Below are 23,015 nucleotides of genomic sequence, written 5' to 3'. Positions count from 1 at the left end.
GAATATCATGGTGGAACCTCATTTATTGCTCCCATCTGTTTATGTCTTTTTACTTCTGGAAGTGAATATTGTGGAGCGCGAATGTCCCAGCGTTCTGTGGCACGCAGATGTTCCTTTCCTGCTCTTTGCTCCGAGTCATTAAGTGTGGCGCAGTGCTGCATATATGGCTGGCAGACGAGCCTCTGACTGTATGGATTTAGCATGCTGGAACTCTTAGGAGATTGTTGGTTGCAGATCACCCTGACTTTGATTTTTATAAAATATGCGGCACTCTTCTGCGTCTGCTTGCTCACTCTCACATGAAGGAATTCACTGGTTTCTTACACACCCTGGCAAGTGCTCATGCCTCGGCACTCTACTCGAGACCCGCCACCCCATCTCACGTCAACACCAAAGCCCTCGTCTCTCATCGTTTTTCTGGAAACCCGTTCCGCCGACGAGCCTCGCTGCTGCACGTAAGCTGCGTCTGCAAGCAACACCATTACTCCTCATTAACGTCAGCTCAGCCTGTCAGAGACGGTGTTAACGCTTGTTCAACTCAAGCTCGCCGCTCCATGCAAAGAGGAGTTAGACCTGCTTTTAAAGCCTTTCTCACTTTACGCTCACTCTTTTCCTCCACTATCGATGAAGGGATGGTACGGCGGGGTTAAGTAGCCTCAGGAGAGGTCAGAGGGAGACAATTTGTTATCTCTGGTGGCTGAAAGATTCCTTGTGTGTTTCAGAGCTAACAAAAGCTGACCTCACAGCCTGGCTCGTAGTGAAGTTAGGCAGCGTTTACATCATCAAAAGCCAGTTTGAAGGCTATTCTTACCCCAGAAACAGAAGCCAGGGTGACATAAAGAGGACTCTGTGTGCGGGTGTATTTGGTTTCCTGGCAGTGATGGTTCACGGTTGTGAACAGGCATGATGGTTGGCAGACAGACATACACCCAGACACTCGCTCACGTGCATCGCTGACCCCACCGCCTCTGGCTTCCTCCTTGTGAAAATGTAATAGCCCTCCAGTAATGTACCGCACTTCATAAAGCCCCACATATTTTAAAGGCACAATATTTGATATTCAATCTGTATCTCTCTTTCCTCCTGGCCAATTTTGATAATGTGATTGCAGACCTCGCTCTATTCAACATCCACTTCTATCCAATAAGCCCTTGTCTCCCATCTCAGGAAATTAAGTTGTCATCCTGTGTCTCTTTCATTAATGTGACTATCATTTCATTGCTGTTTATTAAATTCTCAGGTAGCCGACTATGGCCAGAGGTGATTCAAATAGCGGGGTTATATTTTTAACTCTCTGAGCTTGTAAGTGCGACGTTAATACAGGCAATGCATTGAAAGGCTGATTCATGCATTTCAACAGCCACTGTGTTTCAGCTGTGTTTGCTCCAGTTCATCAGCATTCTCCTAAACATTGAAAGGGAAAGTTTTGCTCCTGTGGAACGTTTCAAGCAGCGTTGTCTCAAGTTTCTCTTCTCTCTTTTTACCCTTCAACAGGTGGACCTTGGGTTCTTGCGGTTCATCTCGGCCATTGGCACCCAGGGCGCCGTTTCCCAGGAGACCCAGAAGATCTACTTTGTCAAGTCCTACAAAGTGGACGTCAGCTCTAATGGAGAGGACTGGATCACTTTGAAGGAAGGCTCCAAACAAAAGGTAGGGGACTCAATTCATCAACTCAATGGGATTAAAAACTACATTAGCCTGCAGAGGTCTGGTGCCATCATCTTTAGGGTCTAGGTTATGAGTGAAAAAAGTGAAATACTCTGGTAACATAAAGCTCTGATAAGTTTTCCACATACGTTTGCAGCCCCTAGCTCTACATGAGACTATCTGAGCAGACTAGATAATGAAAATAGTTTATTTTTGCTTCTGCCTGACCATCGACTGTGTCATGAAAGCCACCGCTGCACATGTACTGCACTTGAAAAATCCCGCCTCGGTAAAGCAGCCAGCTGACTTTAATTGTGGTCCATTCCAAGTTGCCTTTGAGCTCGACAAAAGGGGGAATACCCAGCTATATGTACTTGAGTCTCTGTCTCTTAAGGTACAATTATACACTCCCCTCTGCATGGTAATATACCCACTGTGTGTAGATGTTTTCTCCAAGCACAGACGGTGGTGCTAATGCAGCACTGCAGTAGCCATAGGGAGGATTATGTCAGGAATGTAGCCTCTGTTTTATGTCAGGCACCCGTCAACTTATCGTAAAAGAAGCTGGAGATAACAAAAGACTTGACAAACAACAGTTTAAGTGGACAGGGAGAGAAGGAGTCGAGGAGAGGCTGTCATGTTTGAGCAGCTGCTGCAGGAGTGTCCAGGAGAGAGGGAAAAGGAAGGGAGGGAACGCACGCTTGACCGGAGAGCGACAGGCTGTAAGCATCGATCGCTGATCGGACCAGGTTTTGTCCATCTGGAGGCAAACACCCCGTCCACTGTGGGTATCCGGGGGATCAGAGAGGCGTGTGTGTGTGACATGTAAATACCACAAGGCATTTTTGAGTGAAAGAAAGCAAGGCCACAAAAAAGAAAGTTGTCAACAGCAACAGAGCATCCAAACAAGCGTGTTTGTGCTGCTGTGTACACAAACCCCTGGGCCTGTTTTTTTTTCATGGTTTCTCCAAAGTACACAGTCCTTCCTGTAAAGTGGCAGCCTAAAGGTGCCGCGTACAGGCCCGGCCTGTGTTTTTCCAGACTCTAAAGTGCTTTTGTGCGGAAGGGGCACCATTTTGCTACATGCTGAGCCTGCAGTTTGGAGTCTTAGCGCAGCTCTGGAAAAAGCCACTTTACAGTTGGCGAGTGGAGAGGAGACTCTGAGTGACATTTAAGAGAGTGGATGACTTTGTTGTGGCCCCTTAGTGACGCGGTTGACGGGTATTGCTCAGGGACAATGTTGAAAAGGGGTACGCAGCCTGCACAAACTAATGGATCAGCCCTGGTGTTGTTTTAGTTCATCTCAGATTAGCTGAACTAGCTACCTTGCTATCCGTCTGTCCATCCCTCTCTTCTCTGCTGGACTCCTCTCTGCCCCACAGCTACACTGTCGGGGAGGTCAGGAGGTCATATGGTCACCGGTGTGATTCAATTACCCAGAATGAACTGTGACGGACTGTGGGGAGTTGTTTTGCCGGGTGGCCAACCTTCATATGGCCACTGGTAAACTGTCAACAACCCCCGGGGGAGAACAGTGGCAACTCTGACCTTTAAACAAGATACTGCAGTAAAACCTCCACCAAATCTGGTACCAGAGGGCAGGAATAAGGGCATCTTGAGCCAATCTGGATTTGTCAGTGTTACAAATACAGCCTCAGGTTTCACAGTCACAGACCACGGCCTGGTTGTGCTGCTACATGTTCCACAAAAGGAAGTGCTAGTTGTGACAAATGTCGCATTTTACTCATTAATATGTTAGTGTAAAGATTGTCTTTTTAAATGTGCTATTTAGATTATTAGAAGTCAGCATCTTGACTTTTTACTCATTTTCAGGTTTGATATTACTAGCTGCATCTTAATCTCATCAAACGAGAATCTTCCCCTTGCCTCCGCTCTCTTGTTTCTCCATTCAATGCAGCCAAGGTCTCAGAAAAGCTTCCTGCCGGCGTTTCAACTCAACGTGTCAATAATTGACTTTCCTTCTGCCTCTATCGCAGGTTTTCCAAGGCAACACCAACCCAACAGACGTTACCAAGACGATGCTGCCCAAACCCACGCTGACGCGCTTCGTCCGGATCCGTCCCGTTACCTGGGAAACAGGCATCGCGCTGCGCTTCGAGGTCTATGGATGTAAGATATCAGGTTGGTACCGCAGAGATCCTTGCTGATCTGCATACACGCACACATCTCAGCTCTAGCCACTGAAAACACTACATTATACTGCTTATATTCTAATTAGATACACTTTCAAATGCAATATAGAGATGATAAAACTGAGGAAGTCTGCGTACGCCCCAGTATCAGCTCCCTTCTTGTAGCAAAATGCTATGTATTTCCCACCTTGGCCCCAGTTGCACAACCTCTTACTTCTGCGAGGTGTGAGATGAAGCTCTGTTTCTGCAAGACTCCTGCTCTGAGGCTAAAGCTAGCTGCTGCATTATTGAGGAGTGGCACATGAAGAAAAGATTACCTATTTATGTTACCCCATGTTTAGATGTACCTCATTTATTATAAATGGATGCACCAGCTGGAGGGCAGAGCGAGCTGGAGCTGGGCGGGATCTACACGGTCCCATCCCTCCTGCTGAGCCGGTCACAGCCTCCTCTTTAGCCACAGCCTGTCTTCTGCTTGCAGAGCTTTGATTTTGGCAAAGCTCCTCTCATCTTTGCCTTTTTGTCGAGGCCATTTAGATGAGCGGTGTGTGTGTGTGTGTGTGTGTGTGTGTGTGTGTGTTTGTTCGTGGCTTCCTTTCATATGGTTTTAGCACATCTGTCTGCATTTCTATGGGTTTTTGAGCTCGTGTATTGAATGTTGATTAGTGATCGGCTGTGTGTTTTGTTCTTCTGTACTTGGATAGAGAGTATATCTTACAAGGACGAGGAAAAAACACAGTCATTTGATGTTAGTGTTGTTGGTTCAGCATTAAGCCGAAGGATTACAGTTCCGGTTCTGGATTAGTTATAGCCAGCCAAATGTACTCGTATGTGTTCTGTGTGTATGTGTGTGTGGAGTTATGCAGCACATATGTGTGCTTCTTCATGTAATAGCAGAGGGCGCTGCGGGTACAGCAGGGTTACAGCTGGGGCGTGTGTTTCGGGCGCGCAACCAGACCGCTGCACAGAGCGTAAACACATCACAGGGCCGAAGTTCACCACAGGGCCTCCGTAAGGACGTCAGCACCCCTGGGTGCTGTGAAGTCACTGCCAGCTCCACTGCATGCTAGCAGCGCAGTCTGAGAGAGAGACAGAGACAGAGAATACTGCGAGGCTCTCGAGGGCTGCATAAACCCGGTGACTCACTGCGCTCTACCTCGAGCTACGACACCAGAGCTTTACTGAAAAACTTTTGTTGAAAGAAATATGGACTTTTTTTCTCCACTTTTCCCCCGATAAAAAAAGTTAGTGCCCAACTTCCACTTAAGATGTCAAGACCATATATCAGGCATCAGGTTAGAGGAGGAGTTGTACCCCAGAATGTTGCAAGATGTTTTTCTCTAGATGGTCATGGTCGCGTGCCCCGGCTGACACCAACAGCTACTCATTAATAAAAAGATTCCACCGCCCTGTTGTTTGTAAATACGTCATGGTGTATAAATATCTCTGATGAACCACTGATGCTCCACCCAAACCCCTAAATGCGGTGCACACTGCCGTGTATCACCATCTACACGCTCGCGGTCCACAAACACACGAGTTTGTTCCTCTGGGTGTGTCATTGCGTGCAAGCCATCATCTCTGAAGCTTCAATGATTGCAGCTGAAGTCGATAAAGAGCTCCAGATGACCCCGGGGAGTCTGAACTCTGATCAGAAACACACACAATCACACACATATACCTTTCTCTCATATCTTCCCTCGCCCCTGCCCACTTCAAAGTCTTAGCATTGCTCTACCCAAAGCTGTGATTGCTCTCAAACAGATCCTGGCTGAAGACGATAGAAAGAAGGTAGAAAAACCCACAAAATACAGTCAAGAGGCAGTGCTAGCGTTTGTTCCTTGAGTTGCGTACAGTGCACACTTTGTCTCATACAGACACAGAAGATGTAATAATGTCCAGATTTATTGCTCCGTGGGAGCCAGATAGTAAATATGTTATTGCTTACCACATGTCCCTGACTCAGCGTCTAGGGATAAAGTGTAAGGAAGAGACAGAAAGGAAGATTTACCCCAAACACAAGCTGCTAAGTGTCAGAACTTTAGAGGTAATTTCATCATGGAGAAACTTTTGTGAGCTCCAGTGGATTCTACTTGGCTACTAACACCCACAGCACACAAGAAATATGAAGTTCTACCGATTGCTTGTTTTCACTAACTGTTACATGAATATGAAGAAATAATATCTGTATCTCTAGACTGTACTGGCATATTTTTGGTCATTGCAGTTATTTTCAAAAAGTCCTGTCCAAAAAAAAAAATCTTTAGGGTTTACAACGGAGATGTTAGAAATGACACTGTCAAACTTACCTAGAAGTAGTCTGGAAGTACAACAGTGTTATGAATCGTTGAAAACATCATGTCCAAATTCAATGCAAAAGTCAAAAAATTGTCCATTTTGGTATTTTTATGTTGACCACAAGACAGCTGGGTTAATCACAGAAACTTGCACTGGTGTCTAAAAACTGGTATTTTGCTTTATAGAAATGTGGATAAGGCTGTGATGTTGGATCCGTCCTGGTTCACAGTGCCAGTAGAATCATGAGCAATCACAACATTTCATTAGATAGGACACCAACAACAGGTTTAGACATGCAAATGCTCCAAAGCCGCAGCAACAGGTTGTTATCCTGTACGGCTTTTGATATGGAGGGATGGCATCGATGAGGAAAAAAACAAGAAAACAGCTGTCTCCCTTTTGAAATGAATGGGAAACACATCCAAAGAAGCTTGAAAAAACCTACAGAGAGTCAGGATAGGGTAAGATCAGAGAAGTAGAAGAAAAGGAGTAGAAGAAAGTCTGAAAACGTGGACAGGAAAGAACGAGGTGTTAAAAGACACAATCCCACAGATGTTGACAGCTGTGGAGCAGAAGGTGCAGCAGCAGATAAAACACAAAGAGAATGTGTTTTTGTGTGTTGGTATATGCAAGTCTACAGAGGGAGGAGGGGGTGGATAAGGGAGATGAAAAGAAATAGCACTCCCAGAACGTGCAGGACATGGAAGCACCAACCGAGAGGAGGGTTTTAATTGGCTGCCTGGAGACAACCGCTTCAGGCAAAGGAATTAGTATGCATGAGATCTGCAGACAGAGAGCAAGAGAGAGAATAGAGGCAGAGATCACAGCAACATCACAAAGAGTTTGGGGAATTGTCCTCCTCGCTTTGACTTTCACCTTCCCTGTTGCCCCTATGTAAACCTCAAACTCACCAACTGGACTTGTGGCACGGTAGAGGATGTTGGACATCAAGGATTTCAGGATATAGATGAAGCCTTCTGTTGACCATCGTCCCTGCAGGTTTTTAGTAGTTTGAATCAAAATTCTAAGCACCTTTTTCTTTCCCTTTTGGTCTTGCAGAGTACCCATGCTCGGGCATGCTGGGCATGGTATCAGGCTTGATCACTGACAACCAGATCACCGCATCCTCCCATACGGACCGGAGCTGGGTACCGGAGAACTCCCGCCTGCTGACCAGCAGGACTGGGTGGACCCTGCTGCCCCAGCCCCAGCCCTATACCAGCGAATGGCTGCAGGTGGATCTCGGTGAGGACAAGCTGGTGAAAGGGCTGATCATCCAGGGAGGGAAGCACCGTGAGAACAAGGTCTTCATGAAGAAGTTCCGCCTCGGCTACAGCAACAATGGCTCCGATTGGAGGATGGTGTTGGACACCAGTGGGAACAAGCCAAAGGTGAGAGTAGTTTCCGTTAAATTGGTCTGATTGTTCTTACAAATCTGAAGCATAATTCTAACCAAATAAACCTTAATGCCTCCTTTATGTTGGCAACAGGTCTTTCAAGGACAGGGGTAGGAATTGGTTTGATGTCCAACAAACCTAAAGATAGGTTTGACCATCAGCATTGGGGGAAATGATTTGAATACGTGCTACTCTGACACTTCTGAGCATCAATTCCGATTACGACGCATTTAGTCAATTTTCACCAGAGCGTTGCGCCTGGCAGTTGTGAGTCATTCAGGAGTCGTTGCGAGTCAATTTCAGCAGTGCTTTGAATCACATTAGGATAAGCATCTCGAGTCTCTCCGAGCCTTCTCCCACTTCTCTCCTCCTACTTTGTATTCTGCACGACACACACCGTTCAACCCTTTCAATGGATAGTGAAACCTCTCCAGAGGGGAAGGAGGGGTGAGGAGAGCCAGGGGAGAACAGGGGAGGAAAAGACGAGTACGAGACAGAAGGGAAAGTACGCCCAACTGAGAGAAGTTACCCGAGATTTATCTGCCGGTGTCACCGCAGGCACGGGAGACACACGCCACCACTTTCCTCAATACATACACAGGCTTACACACATAGAATGTATATATATATGAGCACGTACATACACAACCACACACGCCTCCAGGAGCTGGAACAGCCAGTCCCCAATTACAAGCGTCCCTGACAGGGCATAAATCTGATCCAGATGGGCTGATGGTTGATTTATGAAGGGAGTAAGGAGGATCCATACCCCCCCCCCCCCTGTCCTAGTTAGCCGCCTCCCCTCCCCTCCCCTCTCCTGAGAGGTTCCCAGCATCTAAGGTGCACCAAGCTCCTTCACGTGATCACACCCATTAATCCACTTCCATCATTGCTCCTTCGCCCCCTTTGCTTGCTTCTCTTGCATCTCCCACATCCTCCTCTTTTCCCTCATGTATTCCCTTTTGGCTCGAGGAGGATCTGGGGGAGCCTAAAGTTGCCTTTGACAGCGCCATGTGTCGTGCTGTCCAAGCTGTGCTTTAGGTGTCAGCAAGATGAGAGAGATCTGGTCATCTTCTGTTTCGTCTTCACACTTGCGTACCCAGCACATGCCAGCCCTATTCTGGTTTTCGGCAGGCAGGGATGAATTTGCCTCGGGGTATCTGCGTTTGAAGAGCTGTATAAGTCAAACGCCCGGCAGCGACATTATCAGCAATATTATCTTTTTTTTTTTTTTCACTCATCCTTTCCTCCTCTCTTTGTCCCTCTTTCTCCCACCTTTTCTCTCTCTTTCCCTGCCAGATATTTGAAGGGAATAGCAACTACGACACTCCTGAGCTGAGGACGGTGGAGCCCCTGCTGACCCGCTTCATCAGAATTTACCCAGAAAGGGCCACTCCTGCTGGCATGGGCCTGCGACTTGAGCTCCTTGGCTGCGAGATTGAAGGTAAACTGGAACTTCTATTAAAATCTATTGCATTGTCTGCGCTCTGTCGAAAGTATCACTTGAGATTAGATGCAAAATATGCAAAAGAAGGCTACCTTAAGTCTACCTATGTCGGTGAAATTTCTACCTGGTGGGGGTGACCTCTCTACCGACAGTAACGTTGCTTCCACCATCAGTGGCAAGATTACTTCTCAAGGTGAAATGTTTTTTCCCATGGTGATGGCAACTATAGCTGTTGCGACACTTTTAACCATGGCAATGAAATGTTCACTCCTGGTGTTGAGCATTAATATATTTACCCACAATGCCATCCTTACTGTTCACACCTTGACCCAGTGCGTTTGTTCACAGACTAGATTTACACGTTTTAACATCTGACATGCCTTTACGCACTAAAAGAAGAGCCATCTATCATCTTAGCTAATGACAAGGCTTTTAGTAGCTTGGGCTTTATGTCTTTGCCACGGTCGGAGTTATTTAAAGATGTGTTGGCTCCCTGTGTTGAGCCCCCAGCTGTCCAGCTCCTGCTCTTCTTTATCCCTACAAGGGACAGTTATCTTGTCTCCCGGTTACATCAAAGCTGCCCCCTTAGCTAGCCACGTCTAGAGGGGAACAAATGAAAGCCCACCTGGCCCAGTAGATTTAGTGCAGCCTGGCCCCCATCACACTCTTCCCAACCCCTTGCATGTCTTTCTTCTTTCAAAGGACCGCACACACTTTGCTATCTTTAAAATTACCCCAGTTTTCTTCCCCCAGCTCTTTATCTGTCTCTCTCAAAGCTGACGTAGCACAGAAACAGCTCAGCGATAAAGAGTGTGTAGCGCGCTAGCCCTAAGTGGATTTACATATTGGATTTCAGGGAGGCCCGTTCAGTTGTAAGCCTCATGGACTCCCACCGGGAGCTTTAGTCAGATGATAATGCTTGTTTTCGGTGTTAATGCCAAACACACATACTCAAACAGGAGTACACACACACACACACACACACACACACACACACACACACACACACACACACACACACACACACACACACACACACACACACACACAGAGCAACCAACCGCAATCACTCTGCCAAAAATGTGCTAACTGGCGTGTATACACAATCAGACACATACACAGGTGCTCGTACTGTTGTGTCCAAGCTGTGTGTGTGTGTGCAGAGCAGGCCATAGCAGGAGGGCTAAATCCTCATTTCTGTGAGAGGCTCCCCTGACGCAGCGCTGACCCCCATCCCTGACCTTCCCCACCCTGAATCTGACAGGGGCTGATCTGCCTCATATTTCATCTAGCACAGGGGGAGAGCGAAAGCATTGGCTCACACGCACACAGATACAGTACACATCCATTTTTCCCGCAGTTTTCCCCTATGCCTCTCTTGCTCTCTCTCTCTCTCTCCCTCCTCCCGATCATTACTCCGTCAGTGCAAACACACACAAATGCACACACACCGCAGGACGGCTGTGCGGCAGCGGAGCGTGGAGTGGATCTAGGGCCATGCCCACATCCAAGTGTGGCGTGGCCATAATGATAGGCCTCTATGGCAGCCAGCGGCCCGGCCTTTAGCCAATCCTAAGCCCCGTTTCTGCATCTTTAAGGTTTGCAGCCGCCCAAGCCCTAAGCAACCATGCTCTAGCTTCAACTCTATTTATACACCCACACCTCCACAGCATGATAAAAGGAGGGATGCTAATAGCTCAGGCCTAGATTGAAGCCCAGTGGGTAGCTGTGGGCAGAACACGCTGAGCTTCTGAATACACATTTCAGTGTTTTTTCTCCTTTTTTTGATATTTGCTATTTAAACTATGAAGCAGGCTGAAAACCCACTGTTTCAGACTACGTTTCCATCTTATGCTAGCGCTGCTTGCATCTTATTTTTTTCCGTTGGTTGTCTGAAAGGTATTCACTTCCATTTTCCATTTCGCTTTGGACAAAGGTGCCAAATGAATGTGATTTCAAACCCTAGAGCGTTTTCATCACAGAAATTATAGACAGTGATCAGACCAAACAACAAACATGTAATGTTCTGCTTGAGCTCTCATTCCACATCAGCACACCTTATCTGAACAATAGTGAAAATCATAGCAATGACTGTTTGCATGAATTTCTTCAATGTGAACCAAATCACAAAGACATTTTTCCAACTTGAAATTTAATCTATAATGTCTACTGTCTCCGTTCTCCTCCATCTATACAGCTCCTACACTCCCGCCTTCCACGCAAGTCCCGAGCACAACTCCGTCGGACGAGTGTGACGACGACCAGGCGAGCTGCCACAGCGGCACAGGTGATGACTACGACGTGACAGGTGCTAACATCGCCCTCATGAGACTGCAACCAAATCCCCCTCTACCCTTACCCTTCCATCTGCCATGGCTCACACTCTATCTGCTCCACTTTCCCAGCTTCACCGCTCTCTGTTATGGTTAGATTTGATACCGCGGCTAATCTGCCACCTACTGTGAACACTCGCAGGCACGCCATTCACATGCGTGCCGGCGTACACATCGCTCTAATCATCTGCACCTGTAGCTCCCACCTCCCACCTTTTTACCTCCGCCTCCGCAAAGTCACATTAGACGATTGTCACACTTGCTCCCGAGATCGCCGAATGTGCACACCTGCTTCTAAACCTACCAGCAGCCAGCTCTGCCTCTCTCTCTCTATATATATCCTTTCATCTCTCGCCCGCCCCGTCCGCCTGCACCCCTCTTTTCCAAGCACTCCTCTCGGCCTCATTTCCCACTAACCCAGTAGCTCTCTGAGCCTGCACTGCTGCCTGCACTCCCCATTAACCAGCAGTCTCCAATGATGAGCATGGCACAGTCTCAGTCACGTGTTTTGGAAGTGTTACATTAAGTGAGTCACGGTAGATATGCCGAGACAGGGCCCTTATGAGGCTGAAGAGAAAGACAAGGCATGTGTTGGTTAGAAAAATTTAGCCTACAGGGATACATTAAGTGCATGGATGCAGTTATTTTAAAAAAGAAACCTAATGCTTGCCATTGCTAGGCTAACCATGCTAATGTGTTGTGTCGTAGCAGGGGGTACCACGATGCCAGAGACCACTACTGCTGAAGTGGATACTATTCCAGGTGAGAAAGTTATATTATAATTTTCCTTTCCAATGAACAAACTCCACATCACAGATGATGTGCCAGAATGTTGAAACATAAAGTTAATATCTAACTGCTCAAGATTTTTTTTAAAGATTCACTTCCATACATTCATCATGAAGCGTACCTTAGCTAATGAATGCCGGCTCACTGCGGCCTCTCTCTCTCTCCACTGATGTGTGTCTGTTATTAAAGCTGATGATATTGCCCTGAGAGGCTCCTGCTGACAGGGTGAGGGAGGTTGCGTGATGCAGAGCTGGCTGATGATTAGCACTGGTGCTCTGTTGCTGCCTCCTCAGCATAATCACTAATCACCGGTCCGACACTGACACACATTAAACACACACACACACACACACACACACACACACACACACACACACACACACACACACACAAACGTACGCAACACGGCACTAAAACAGTGAAGCACAATGCAAATGACCACAGGAAATTAGGTGTGCTTTGAGGTCACTTGCACGGACGCAAACACACACACACACACATAGTGCTGTTTCCTATAGCAGGTTGATGAGGCAGCAGCCAGCTGAGAGGCTGTGCCCCAGTCTGACCTTGGCTAATGGGCCGTAGGCTCCACCCAGCCCCCTTAACTCTGTCTGCAGTCTGCTGGGGCACCAGCTATGATAGATGAGAGCTGAGGTGTGTGTCTGCATATTTGCCTGTGTATGAACATAGCTACATTTCTGTGGGTAAACACTTATCCGCCTGACTTTTCATTTCAAGAGTCTCGAACCGTGCATGCTAATCAGTTCGGTGTATGCAAGTGTGTGCCCGTGTCTAGCTTGGGTGTGTGCGCGCCGTGCACTCTAATCTCGGAAGATGTAGTTTCTGCTGGCATTTTCATCAGACGGCCAAGTGAGTCATGTGGCCGCCCATCTTAGCTTAGCTACCAACAAGCTCTGGGCTTGTTGGTAGCCTCAGTCAAAGCCTCCCAAGAATGGGGGAAAAAAAGACCAAGTCATTTTAATTGGGAATTGGATGTTTTAACGAAAAAAATAAAAAAGTGGCTTGGCGCCTGAAATGCGGTTCCACAAGGGAATTCCATCCTTTGTGTTTAATGGGTAAATAGAGTCGTTGCCTGTAGAAGCTAGTTAAAACCTCCCCATTATTAAAGGGAACATTGGCTCGTACATTCTGTCGTCTGGAGAGCCGCCTCACTGTATCTCTAAAGGCATCTCATGCTGGAGTTTAAGGCCATGGCTAACATCCCAAGCATCCCAAGCATCCCGCTCCCTTGCGTTCCTTGGAAGTCCTTCTTTATCCAATTTGAAAAACACTAAAGCCCGAGCTCCCACACATTTTCTTCAGCGCGGCGTGTGTCCATGGGGGATTGCATTGTTGGAACGGGGCCCCGGCACTGTTACCATAGCTGTCTTCAAGCCTCAAGTCTCCGCTCTCATTAAAATCCTGAGCTCTCTGCGGGTTGCTTTGAATGTTGCTTTTCTCAACTGGACGCCATGTCCAGACCCCGTCTTCCTCTTTCCCTGTTCTCCCTGTCCTCAGTGTCCTTCTATAGCTCATTTATATACCCTGTTACGTTCATTAGAGTAGATCATTAACTGTAGCCAAGAAAGCAGTCTACATGAGTTCTATGCTGTCGGCTCGCTCCTTTGTCATGTTAGAGCCTTGACTGTCCCAGTCGGTCTCTCCCTCCAGAGTTGGCTGTTTTTATCTCCCCGAGCTATGGGACTCCACACTTACGTCCTGCAGTTCTTTGCTGCCCTCTAGTGCTTGAAGCTGATCAAGATGAGTGAATGAAGCCCCAAAGTGTAGCCTGCAGTCAAATCATGACAGGCCCCCAGGTCATCGTTCGGTGAAAGCCCAAAGCGCTCTGCAATTTCTCGTTTGGTAATAAGGAGGATAATGAAACGCGATCTCCTGATACATGATCTTGACCCATCTTCAATGAATTTTCAGCTTTCCTGTGGTTCGCCTGCGACTTCGGCTGGGCCAATGACCCGTCCTTCTGCAGCTGGACGTCAGAAGACACTGGTTCAAGGTGGCAGATCCAGTCCAGCGGCACCCCCACCCTCAACACTGGACCTAACATGGACCACACAGGTGAGGGCCCTGCAGGGTACCCTTTAATTGGCCGGTACCTTTTGATGCAGTACGTCCATTTCCAGAGTTTTTTTTTTTATGTCAGTGATACAAGCTCTTTTATCCAACAGGTGGATCAGGGAACTTCATCTACACCTTGGCGACAAGTCCCCAAGAGACCGAGGTGGCTCGGCTGGTCAGCCCAGTGGTCAGCTCCCCGGACTCCGACCTGTGTGTGTCCTTTTGGTACCACATGTTCGGGCCGCACATCGGCACGCTGCATATCAAACAGCGCAAGCAGACTGTTGAGGGACCGGCTGACATCCTGCTGTGGACGGTCAGCGGTCACCAGGGCAACCGCTGGAGGGAAGGTCGTGTCCTTGTGCCCCGCAACAACAAACCCTATCAGGTAAATCACAAGGGGTCTGCAACTTGTTTGGGCATTTACCACCATACCTGTGCTCTTTCCATTCAAGGAAAGGTTGCCTAAAAAATTACCCTTTGCTTTTTTCCCCCCAAGGTTGTGATCGAAAGTCTGGTGGAGAGAAAGAGCTGGGGAGACATTGCTGTGGATGACATTAAGGTTCTCAATGGACTCAGCATGACGGACTGTAAAGGTGAGGCTTTTTAGAGTTCATGGGTACAATGCCTGCATTCAGTTCTTGACATGAAATATGACGGCACGGTTTTATTCCGCTGTTGGATTTCATTCGAATTTCTGTTTGAACAGATCCTGACGTTCCCACTGAGCCGATGCTACCAGAGGACCGCTTCAACGAAATCCGTAAGTCATTTCAGACGGATGGTTTACTTAGCGGTATCACTTTTTTGAGAACTATTTGCTTACCTCCAGACCCCTCATGATACCTTCCATCTCATTCCTCGCTTCTGCTTCTGTCTCTCCCCTCCAGTTGAAGAGATCACTGAATACCCCGACTTTGTGGAGACCAACCAGATCAGCGGAGCGGGCAACATGCTGAAGACGCTCGACCCCATCCTCATCACCATCATCGCCATGTCCGCCCTGGGGGTCTTCCTGGGTGCCATCTGCGGCGTGGTCCTGTACTGCGCGTGCTCGCACGGAGGCATGTCGGACAGGAACTTATCAGCCCTGGAGAACTATAACTTTGAACTTGTGGACGGTGTCAAGCTAAAGAAGGACAAACTCAATGTACAGAGCTCATACTCAGAGGCGTGAGATGGGACTGGGTGCATTTGCGTGACTGTATGACGTGCATAGCTCGCAGAGCGTGCACAAGACTGGCTGTAGGCATATCCTCTCGTATATCCACGAGTGGGCCGGCTCAAAGGACTGCCGACACCCTCAACTCGCTGGATGAGGGACAGGTTCAGGAACCAATGGGAGGTTCAGACTGATCCACGCTTTTCTCAGGAGCTGCAGTAAAAAAGAACCTACCAGTAGGGGACACTGTGTACAGATAAAATACAGAAAAATTATGTACAGATGATTTAGATGATATTTTAATTTTCTATTTTGATTTTCATTAATTTTTACAATCGGATGCTGGTGTTGAGACCAATTTATTAATAATGTTTAAAGTATTTATCGTTTTCTGGGAAAGAAATGTTTGTTTGTTCTATTATCAGTTCATGAAGGCTGTTGTTTTCTTTCAAGTTTTGAAAGAGACGTATCAAAATCCTAAATGAACCATATCCGGCAAAACTGTAGATTTGCCCTAGCTTACAGGGTGTGATCATAATCCATGACCCTGAAACATGCACCCTTTTCCCATTGACCTCTATCACTCTAATGTGAGGGTCCCACTCATGGCAATGTATGGTTCTGACAGTGCCTTTAGTACATTTCGGTTCGGCCTCCTCTGTTGATCTGGGTGTTTTTTACTGTACTAGGCCTAAGTTATGATCACAGGAAACACGGGCACATTATTTTATAAATACCTTCAGAACAGGATAACAGTCTATCACAGCGCTTTTTTTGTTGTTGTTGTTGTTGTTGTTGTTCTCTGTCCAAAAACCACACACTGTAAATAAGTTTTAATATATTTTATTGCCCTTTTTAAAGAAAGTAAAAAGGAAAAAAAAAAGGCTGCAGTATCCCTTTTTTCATGGGTTTGCTTGTGTGTAAATACAATCTTCTGACTGTTTTGTGGAAGGTGCAGTGTTATGTTTTTTGTTTTTATTTTTAGAATAATTTGCTCAGACGAGTAAGATTTGTGTGGTTTTACAACAATTTTCAATGTGCATTCAAGCAATCTGTCATCAAAAACACCCACTTCACAAAAATACCGCAGAAAGACGAATGAATCAAAAGGTTGAAAAAAAACAAAAAAACACAGCTGACATGATGAACTCTTATCGACTGATCTCTCAGAACATTTTCACATCAAACAAGCTCATGTCGACGGCAGAGGAGGTGATGAAATATATTAAATGTCTGCCAGCATACCAAAAAAACAAGAAAAACCAACAACAATCATCATGGCTTTGCTTTAGCTCAGACCTAGACTAGCTCTTCACCTCCAAACGTCACTGTGGATTGTTCACTGAAGAAGTGCCATCCGGACAATGCAGCTTGAATGCACTTTGTCACTGATCCCCTCGTGATAGGAGCCTAGAATAAGAGGGGTTAAACACACTAACTGAAGAATGGTGCTATCATTACTTTAGCCAGACATGTTGTCTCACGATGAACCCAGTTTGTAACTGTTCACATGCTGTATTGTAGCTTAAAGGCCCATCGGACCACGGAGGTTTTTTTTACGTGTTCCACGTGTAGCAGCCATAACGTTGTGATGTCATTCGGGCGGGACACTGGTACAGCAGGGGGATTGAGTGGCGTCAGCTGAATCAGGTCACCTGGCCTCCCCTTCAGGGCTTTACCAAAGGACGGTGGCCCCCTTCTGGTTCACTGGGGGTTCTCACTTACAAAATACTACAAAACCACGGTTCCCTTCATCGTCGCTCACACAAGAACTGACTACTCCATTGCTCTGTCAGAGCCTCTGGAGAGGAAATCAAGAGGGGGAACGATAGGACTCTTGGAGAGAAAAGCAGTTTTTTTTATTATCTCTTTTTAAGCTCAAAACAAACACAATGTCACCTCGAAGTGAACTCTTCAGATCTCTATTGAGACTCTTGTTTGCGGATGGATGGATGGATGTATGGGACAATCCCATTGCTACACACTACAAGGGGAAGGGACTCTGTGTGAACTCCCCGTGAGAATGACAGTATCAGGATACAAGGGCCCACGGGAACGCAACTCTGTGGTTCTTACCCGCCACAATAAAACAATCAAAAACTTGATTCCTGAAAAGAGGGTGATGTCTTTTCCATCCGTGTGCTCTGTATGTCGTGCCGTGGTGAACACATTCTCAGCTTGTTTGTTTCAGATTTGACCTCTCACCTCTCCGTTTGCGCTCGCGGCCACGGAGGACTGTAGCTCCAGCGACGTCTGCTGAACTAGAGAAAAAGGATACTGTAGCGTGGACTCAAAACAAACAATGTTGCACTGATAAATATATTTAAGAGGATTATGTGTTTATAGCGTTCATTTGCAAAAAAAAAACAGAAGTCAAAAACACAAAAAATGTGTTCATTTATTTCATCTTTTTTATATATATAAATATATAGTTTCAGATTATGTGATGTAATTCTGAAATGTACAAATATTGAGATGTTTTCATTATTGAAAAAGGCATAAAAGATTTTCCAACAGTTATGTCCCTCCCCTCCATTTACATGGCATATTAACGCTTCGTTTTGTACTGTCATTCAAATTTTGTGCAGATTCTTTTTTTTTTTTTTTTTTTTTTTTTTTTTTTTTTTTACGAGAACAAGAAAAGAAGACTTTTATTTTCAATACTGCTTCTGTAATTTGCTGTTGTAGGAAAAAAATGAATAAACAGCAAAGCCTTAAAAAAAGAAAAAAGAATATTTGTGTCGTGATCCAGGAACTATTTTTCCTTTTTCCAGTCAGATCCACATCACAGCCGTGAACCAGCAGTCTAACAAGCAGCTCTTTCACGCCACATCTGTTTCTTGCATCAAAGTAATGTGAAAGCAGTATTTGAGTCAGCAAGACGCTGATGTAAACAAGAACAGTTTGTCTAGTCTTTGTCTCACAGCCGTTGCTTTCCAAAGACACAAATAAAAAGGCCTCTTCAGACTAAGGAATCGGTTCATTTACTTGGTTGTTTATCAATTACAGTGCAATTAAGTTGTTGTGGTAGATTTATTGGCGGAGAAAATGCAAACTGATTGACTAATTTACTCACACACAAAGTCATAAATGGTGATTATTAATGCTCAGATCTAAAGAGCAGATGGAAAGAACTTCAGTTAATGTGAGGACTCTCCACTTATTAAAAGCAGTAAACAGCGGTGAAGATCATGGCCCAGAGCGAAGGGCGGGCACCGACCGCTAATGTGAAGCTGATGTGAGCTTTTCATCTTGGTCTATCATTAGCAGAAATTAAGCTTAGTCTTCATTTTCACTGATTTGTTTTTCATCTGAGGAGGTAAGGCCACATTCTGAAGTAGTGGTGCGTTATTTTGGCAGCACATTGACAGGAAACAACTTTTATACATGGGATTATGGATTTGAATTAGTTTCTTAGTTTAATTTTAAATTGCTGTTCTGAATGTGAGGCGATAGAAGATTAGCAATTCTTTGCAACGCTCACTGTCATTCAACATTAGCACATTTTGGATAAATGTCCCCCCCATTATTATAAACAAGCAAATTAGACTGGTAACATCATTTGGCTGCATATTCTCCACACGCAATTAACTGCAAAGAGATTTGTAACCCAGCAACCTTGCTAGATCCTCTCTATCTCTTCTAAAACGGCTTGAATCGTGCACTGCAATACTTAGACTTAATTAATGAATTAGTCAAGCAAGCAAGAGGCAAGGCATCATCATTGTTTATCTTTGTTGCACACTTAATAGAGAATTGAAGCTTAAAGTGCTCTACAGAACAATCAAAGAATTAAAAAACTGAAAATGATATACCCATACAAAGAAACACAGTTATATGCCTTTTATTACTATAGTTTTCAACCTGGCCAGTTATTGCCATGTTTTTTTGTGCAAGACAACAATTTTTGAAATTAGTCCAGTATTGAGGAAGAACGCTGCAGCTGGCCATCACTAAACGGCCTGAAATCTAATTATATTGGGCAATTATATTTTTGTTATTATATCTTTCTGACATCATTATGGAAAGAACCCTACAGAGAAATAAAACCTTCTTATTTACCTGTATCTTGATCCGGTTTGTTTGTTATTGTGTCTAACAAAGTCCCGCTCAAGGAGAAGTCTCGTTCCTGAAGTCTCGTTCCTGAAATATCGCATCACAAACACATTGTTAAAATCATCTAAATATTCAGCCTGACATTGAAAATCTTTGAGACAAGACTAAGCTGCACTGTCTGAGCTCCAACACAACCAACTCTGTCAACAGCGGCAGTCCTCTCTCCAACAATTAGGTTTCTACAGTTGTTTTCTTGCTACAAATCACATGGCCGAATAACTAACAGAAAGTGAATGGAAGAGAAAAACATTTTATTTCTCTGTGGGTTCTTTACATATTGTTGTCAGACACTTCTAATAAGAATCTGAGCCTGTCATTGAGAGAAACAAGCACTTTAGTGGATGTACATTGACCCCGAGGAGTGGCTGATTTCATAGCAGCCAGTTAAGCAGATGCCTTCTGCAGCTTTCTTCTTCAATACTGGACCTATTTTAGAAATTGTTTTTTCCAATTATACACATAGACACAACAACTTGGGAAAATAGGGCACTGATTGAAAATACAAAAGTTAGAATCCCTTTGAGTTTGCCAGGAAAAAAATGGAATAATGCAGTCATGAATGTGTAATAAGCCACCTAAAATCATTAATAAAGGGGCATTACTTTATTGCTAATTCTAATAATCTTTCAGGTCTGCAGTTGTTGATGTTGATAAATTGTTAATAAATGGATCCAGCTAGGATCTTTCACAACTTGGCAACACAAACATTCTTCTCATCAGTGGCATATGATCTGTAGAGCATTGATCACAGTGGGCATTTTCTTTTCACAAAATTAATTACTTTTTATTCTTAAAGTCAATTTTCCTGACAATGTTTTTTGAATACAAGACTTTAACCTGAACTGGGGTATTTTTGAATTGTTGTCTTGGTACTTTCACTTAAATAAAGGATGTGGATAGTTCTTCCACTGCTGAACACAATCATCCAGCAGCCCCTGACTGACATTTAAACTCTATCTGTAGTTTTTCATTTTACCACTAGATGGCTCAGTGGAGTAATGTAACTGCAAAGTAAAAGTGTCTCATGGATGTGTAGTTGAAAGGACTGCAGTTTATAACCACAGTGGCTCTTCATAAACTAACTTAGTATCACATTTTCCACACAGAAGGCACATCATATTTTAAATAACTAAACGTTTTTATGAAAGTCAATTCAGCCGGTCTACAAGTTCACTCTTTTCCTTTTCATCTTTTATCATCCATTTGAAATAGTTTTAAGAAGGCACATGTTAGAATACAAACAGTTTTGTTTAATGCTTGCTACATGATTGCTTTAATAGAACAGAGCTACTTTTCATATTATTAGAAATGACTTTGCTTATTATTATGTTGTCATGGCAGTTCTTTGTTCTGAATGTGATGTTAATGATATGGATTGTGGCTGATATGAAAGGAAAAGCAATAAAGTGTGAACAAACTGTTATTGTACCTTTTAAGGGATTTTTCCCTGTTTCCATGCAGTGACCAACACTGACCACAGGGAGGCTCCAGAAGTCATGGAAGTACTATCGTATGTACATCTACAACAAAAAAACCTAATTCTTAGTATTGACATATTATACACTTAATGAAAGTTTAAATCTCTTAAAATCATTATAACACAAAGAAAAAAAGATATATTATACCTGTGTTCATCTGTAAAGGGGATGTTACAGTAACTATTAGGTTTTTACATTTGGCCATTTAAGCCTTTTTAGTTAGAGGAGATCACACGGTGAAGCCAGAGGAGACATTTGAATACTCTTGCAGCAATGTCTCAGCATCTTGAGTATACATTTAAATCTGTGAAAACCTCCCATGAGTTATGATGTATTACCATTAATTCAAAACTGCATTAGCTATATTAACAAACCAAAAAAGCAAGTTTCTGTCCAGTTAACACAGATTCAACTTTTCACCCATCTCAAAAGGGCAGAGGAGGAGATAAAGAGCTGCATTCCGTTGTAAACACTCCCTAGAGACTAAACAGGATTTAGGGATCTTCCGGACGTGATAGTTTGTTTTCTCTCACATTTTTCCACTACATCCACAGTGCTGAGACAGAAATAACTTTCCACTAGGTTTAAAACAAATAGATAACTGGCTGGGTTGATTGTTTTCACTGAAACTGAGCCAAAAGAAACTGTGTGGTTGGTGTCCCTGTTTTATGTGGCATCTATTGCTGTGGAATAGTGGGATAAAACGCTCTCATTCTTATTTTACATTTATATTTGTGTGTGGTGAAAATCTTTACACACACTATGCAGGTCACTTTCAAGAACCAAATACACATCAGGAGTAGTATGAATGATGAGGAGAAGAAATGACTTCAAGAGGCAGATACAATCACATAACTATACATACAAGGTTCTCATTCCACAGTAGAAAGTTATCACAACGAAACTTAAGCCATGAAAGTTTAAATTACTTGACAATCTGTAATGAGCACTTTACTATTTGAAAGGCAGCTGTTATCTACTCTTAAATTCATTTCAGGGACAACAACAACTCTAAAATTCCAGGATTTACAATTAAGTTGGTGATTCAACCTGTGGTTTAGATAAATATAGAAGTTTTGTGTTTTATGTTTATGTTTCATGTTTTACACAGACTGTTTTCTTCATGTTTTTGTGGTAAATGCTGATGACACATGAAATCACCATGAGGTACAAAAAAAAAATCTGTCATAACTTTTATATAGCATGCTTGTTTTATTGTTAAGCTAGATGTCAGCAGAGCCATACATGCAGTCGTGTTAGAACACCTCAGCCATGTTGTTACAGTAACTGTATAATATCAATCTGTTTATATATAAGAGCAGTCTGCGTCATCATCATTGACGATGAAGAATATGCTGATGACAGAAATCCGTTTCGACGGAGGTACAGATTGATGTAACATTGAATGGCATCTGTATAAATAGGCAATTATGTGAGTGGGGTTGTCCTCTAGAACTGACGTAGTCAGACTGGAGCTGCATTAAGTCAGCAACATTGAGCAAAAACAAAACGGGAAAAAACTAATATTTGCTTTCAAAATAAAAGTACATAATATGTGATACGTTATTAAAAGCTTTATGATTATACAGTGTGTGTGTGTGTGTGTGTGTGTGTGTGTGTGTGTGTGTGTGTGTGTGTGTGTGTGTGTGTGTGTGTGTGTGTGTCTGCATGAATTATCAACATGTTCCAATTATTCAAGTCTACGTATCAGGTTGTATAAAGCCCTCTTTCTATGTGTATTATTCCCTTTGCTCTTTTGTTTTATTTTATTCCAAAGCATCTACGGTATAAAGGCAGTATATTTATTAAAAATCTTGAAAGTATACATGTGACACAGTAGCTGTATCCATGTAACAGGGCCTTTTGTTATGTACTGCATTTGTGGTACTGTGTTTCCTCAAAATACCAGGATATTTATATCAACAATGTGGAATCGACTGTGCAATATAAACAGCCGCTTAGTAATGATTATATTTTATTCTAGTTTTTGTTGTATTTAACTTATTCATTGTACATTAACAGTGTGATTACTTATTTATTGTCTTGTCTTTTCTTATAATATCTTACAGTAATAAGGCTACATACAAAACCTCAAATACGTATAGTGCATTTGTGTGCT

General features: G+C 44.1%; 1 protein-coding gene across 5 annotated transcripts in view; it reads left to right on the top strand.

Moving 5' to 3' along the window:
* The window catches only part of nrp1a (neuropilin 1a), a 149,872-nt gene extending 131,972 nt beyond the window's left edge, over positions 1 to 17,900 (top strand). For 2 of the 5 annotated variants that reach the window (XM_054622632.1, XM_054622631.1), the window contains 11 exons: positions 1,495 to 1,650; positions 3,645 to 3,789; positions 7,158 to 7,489; positions 8,795 to 8,939; positions 11,140 to 11,250; positions 11,984 to 12,037; positions 13,997 to 14,140; positions 14,251 to 14,528; positions 14,640 to 14,736; positions 14,850 to 14,903; positions 15,031 to 17,900. In XM_054622632.1, coding sequence (XP_054478607.1) covers positions 1,495 to 1,650; positions 3,645 to 3,789; positions 7,158 to 7,489; positions 8,795 to 8,939; positions 11,140 to 11,250; positions 11,984 to 12,037; positions 13,997 to 14,140; positions 14,251 to 14,528; positions 14,640 to 14,736; positions 14,850 to 14,903; positions 15,031 to 15,317 — 1,803 coding nt within the window. In that variant the 3' untranslated portion in view covers positions 15,318 to 17,900. The remainder of the gene's footprint in view (positions 1 to 1,494; positions 1,651 to 3,644; positions 3,790 to 7,157; positions 7,490 to 8,794; positions 8,940 to 11,139; positions 11,251 to 11,983; positions 12,038 to 13,996; positions 14,141 to 14,250; positions 14,529 to 14,639; positions 14,737 to 14,849; positions 14,904 to 15,030) is intronic. The other 3 variants (XM_054622635.1, XM_054622634.1, XM_054622633.1) reach the window with 3 other exon arrangements.
* The last annotated feature ends 5,115 nt before the right edge of the window (positions 17,901 to 23,015 follow it).

Source organism: Anoplopoma fimbria, chromosome 21, assembly GCF_027596085.1.
Source record: "Anoplopoma fimbria isolate UVic2021 breed Golden Eagle Sablefish chromosome 21, Afim_UVic_2022, whole genome shotgun sequence".
NCBI lineage: Eukaryota > Metazoa > Chordata > Actinopteri > Perciformes > Anoplopomatidae > Anoplopoma > Anoplopoma fimbria.
The sequence above is the reverse complement of the archived record's forward strand: the minus strand, read 5'-3'. Positions and strand labels throughout refer to the sequence as shown.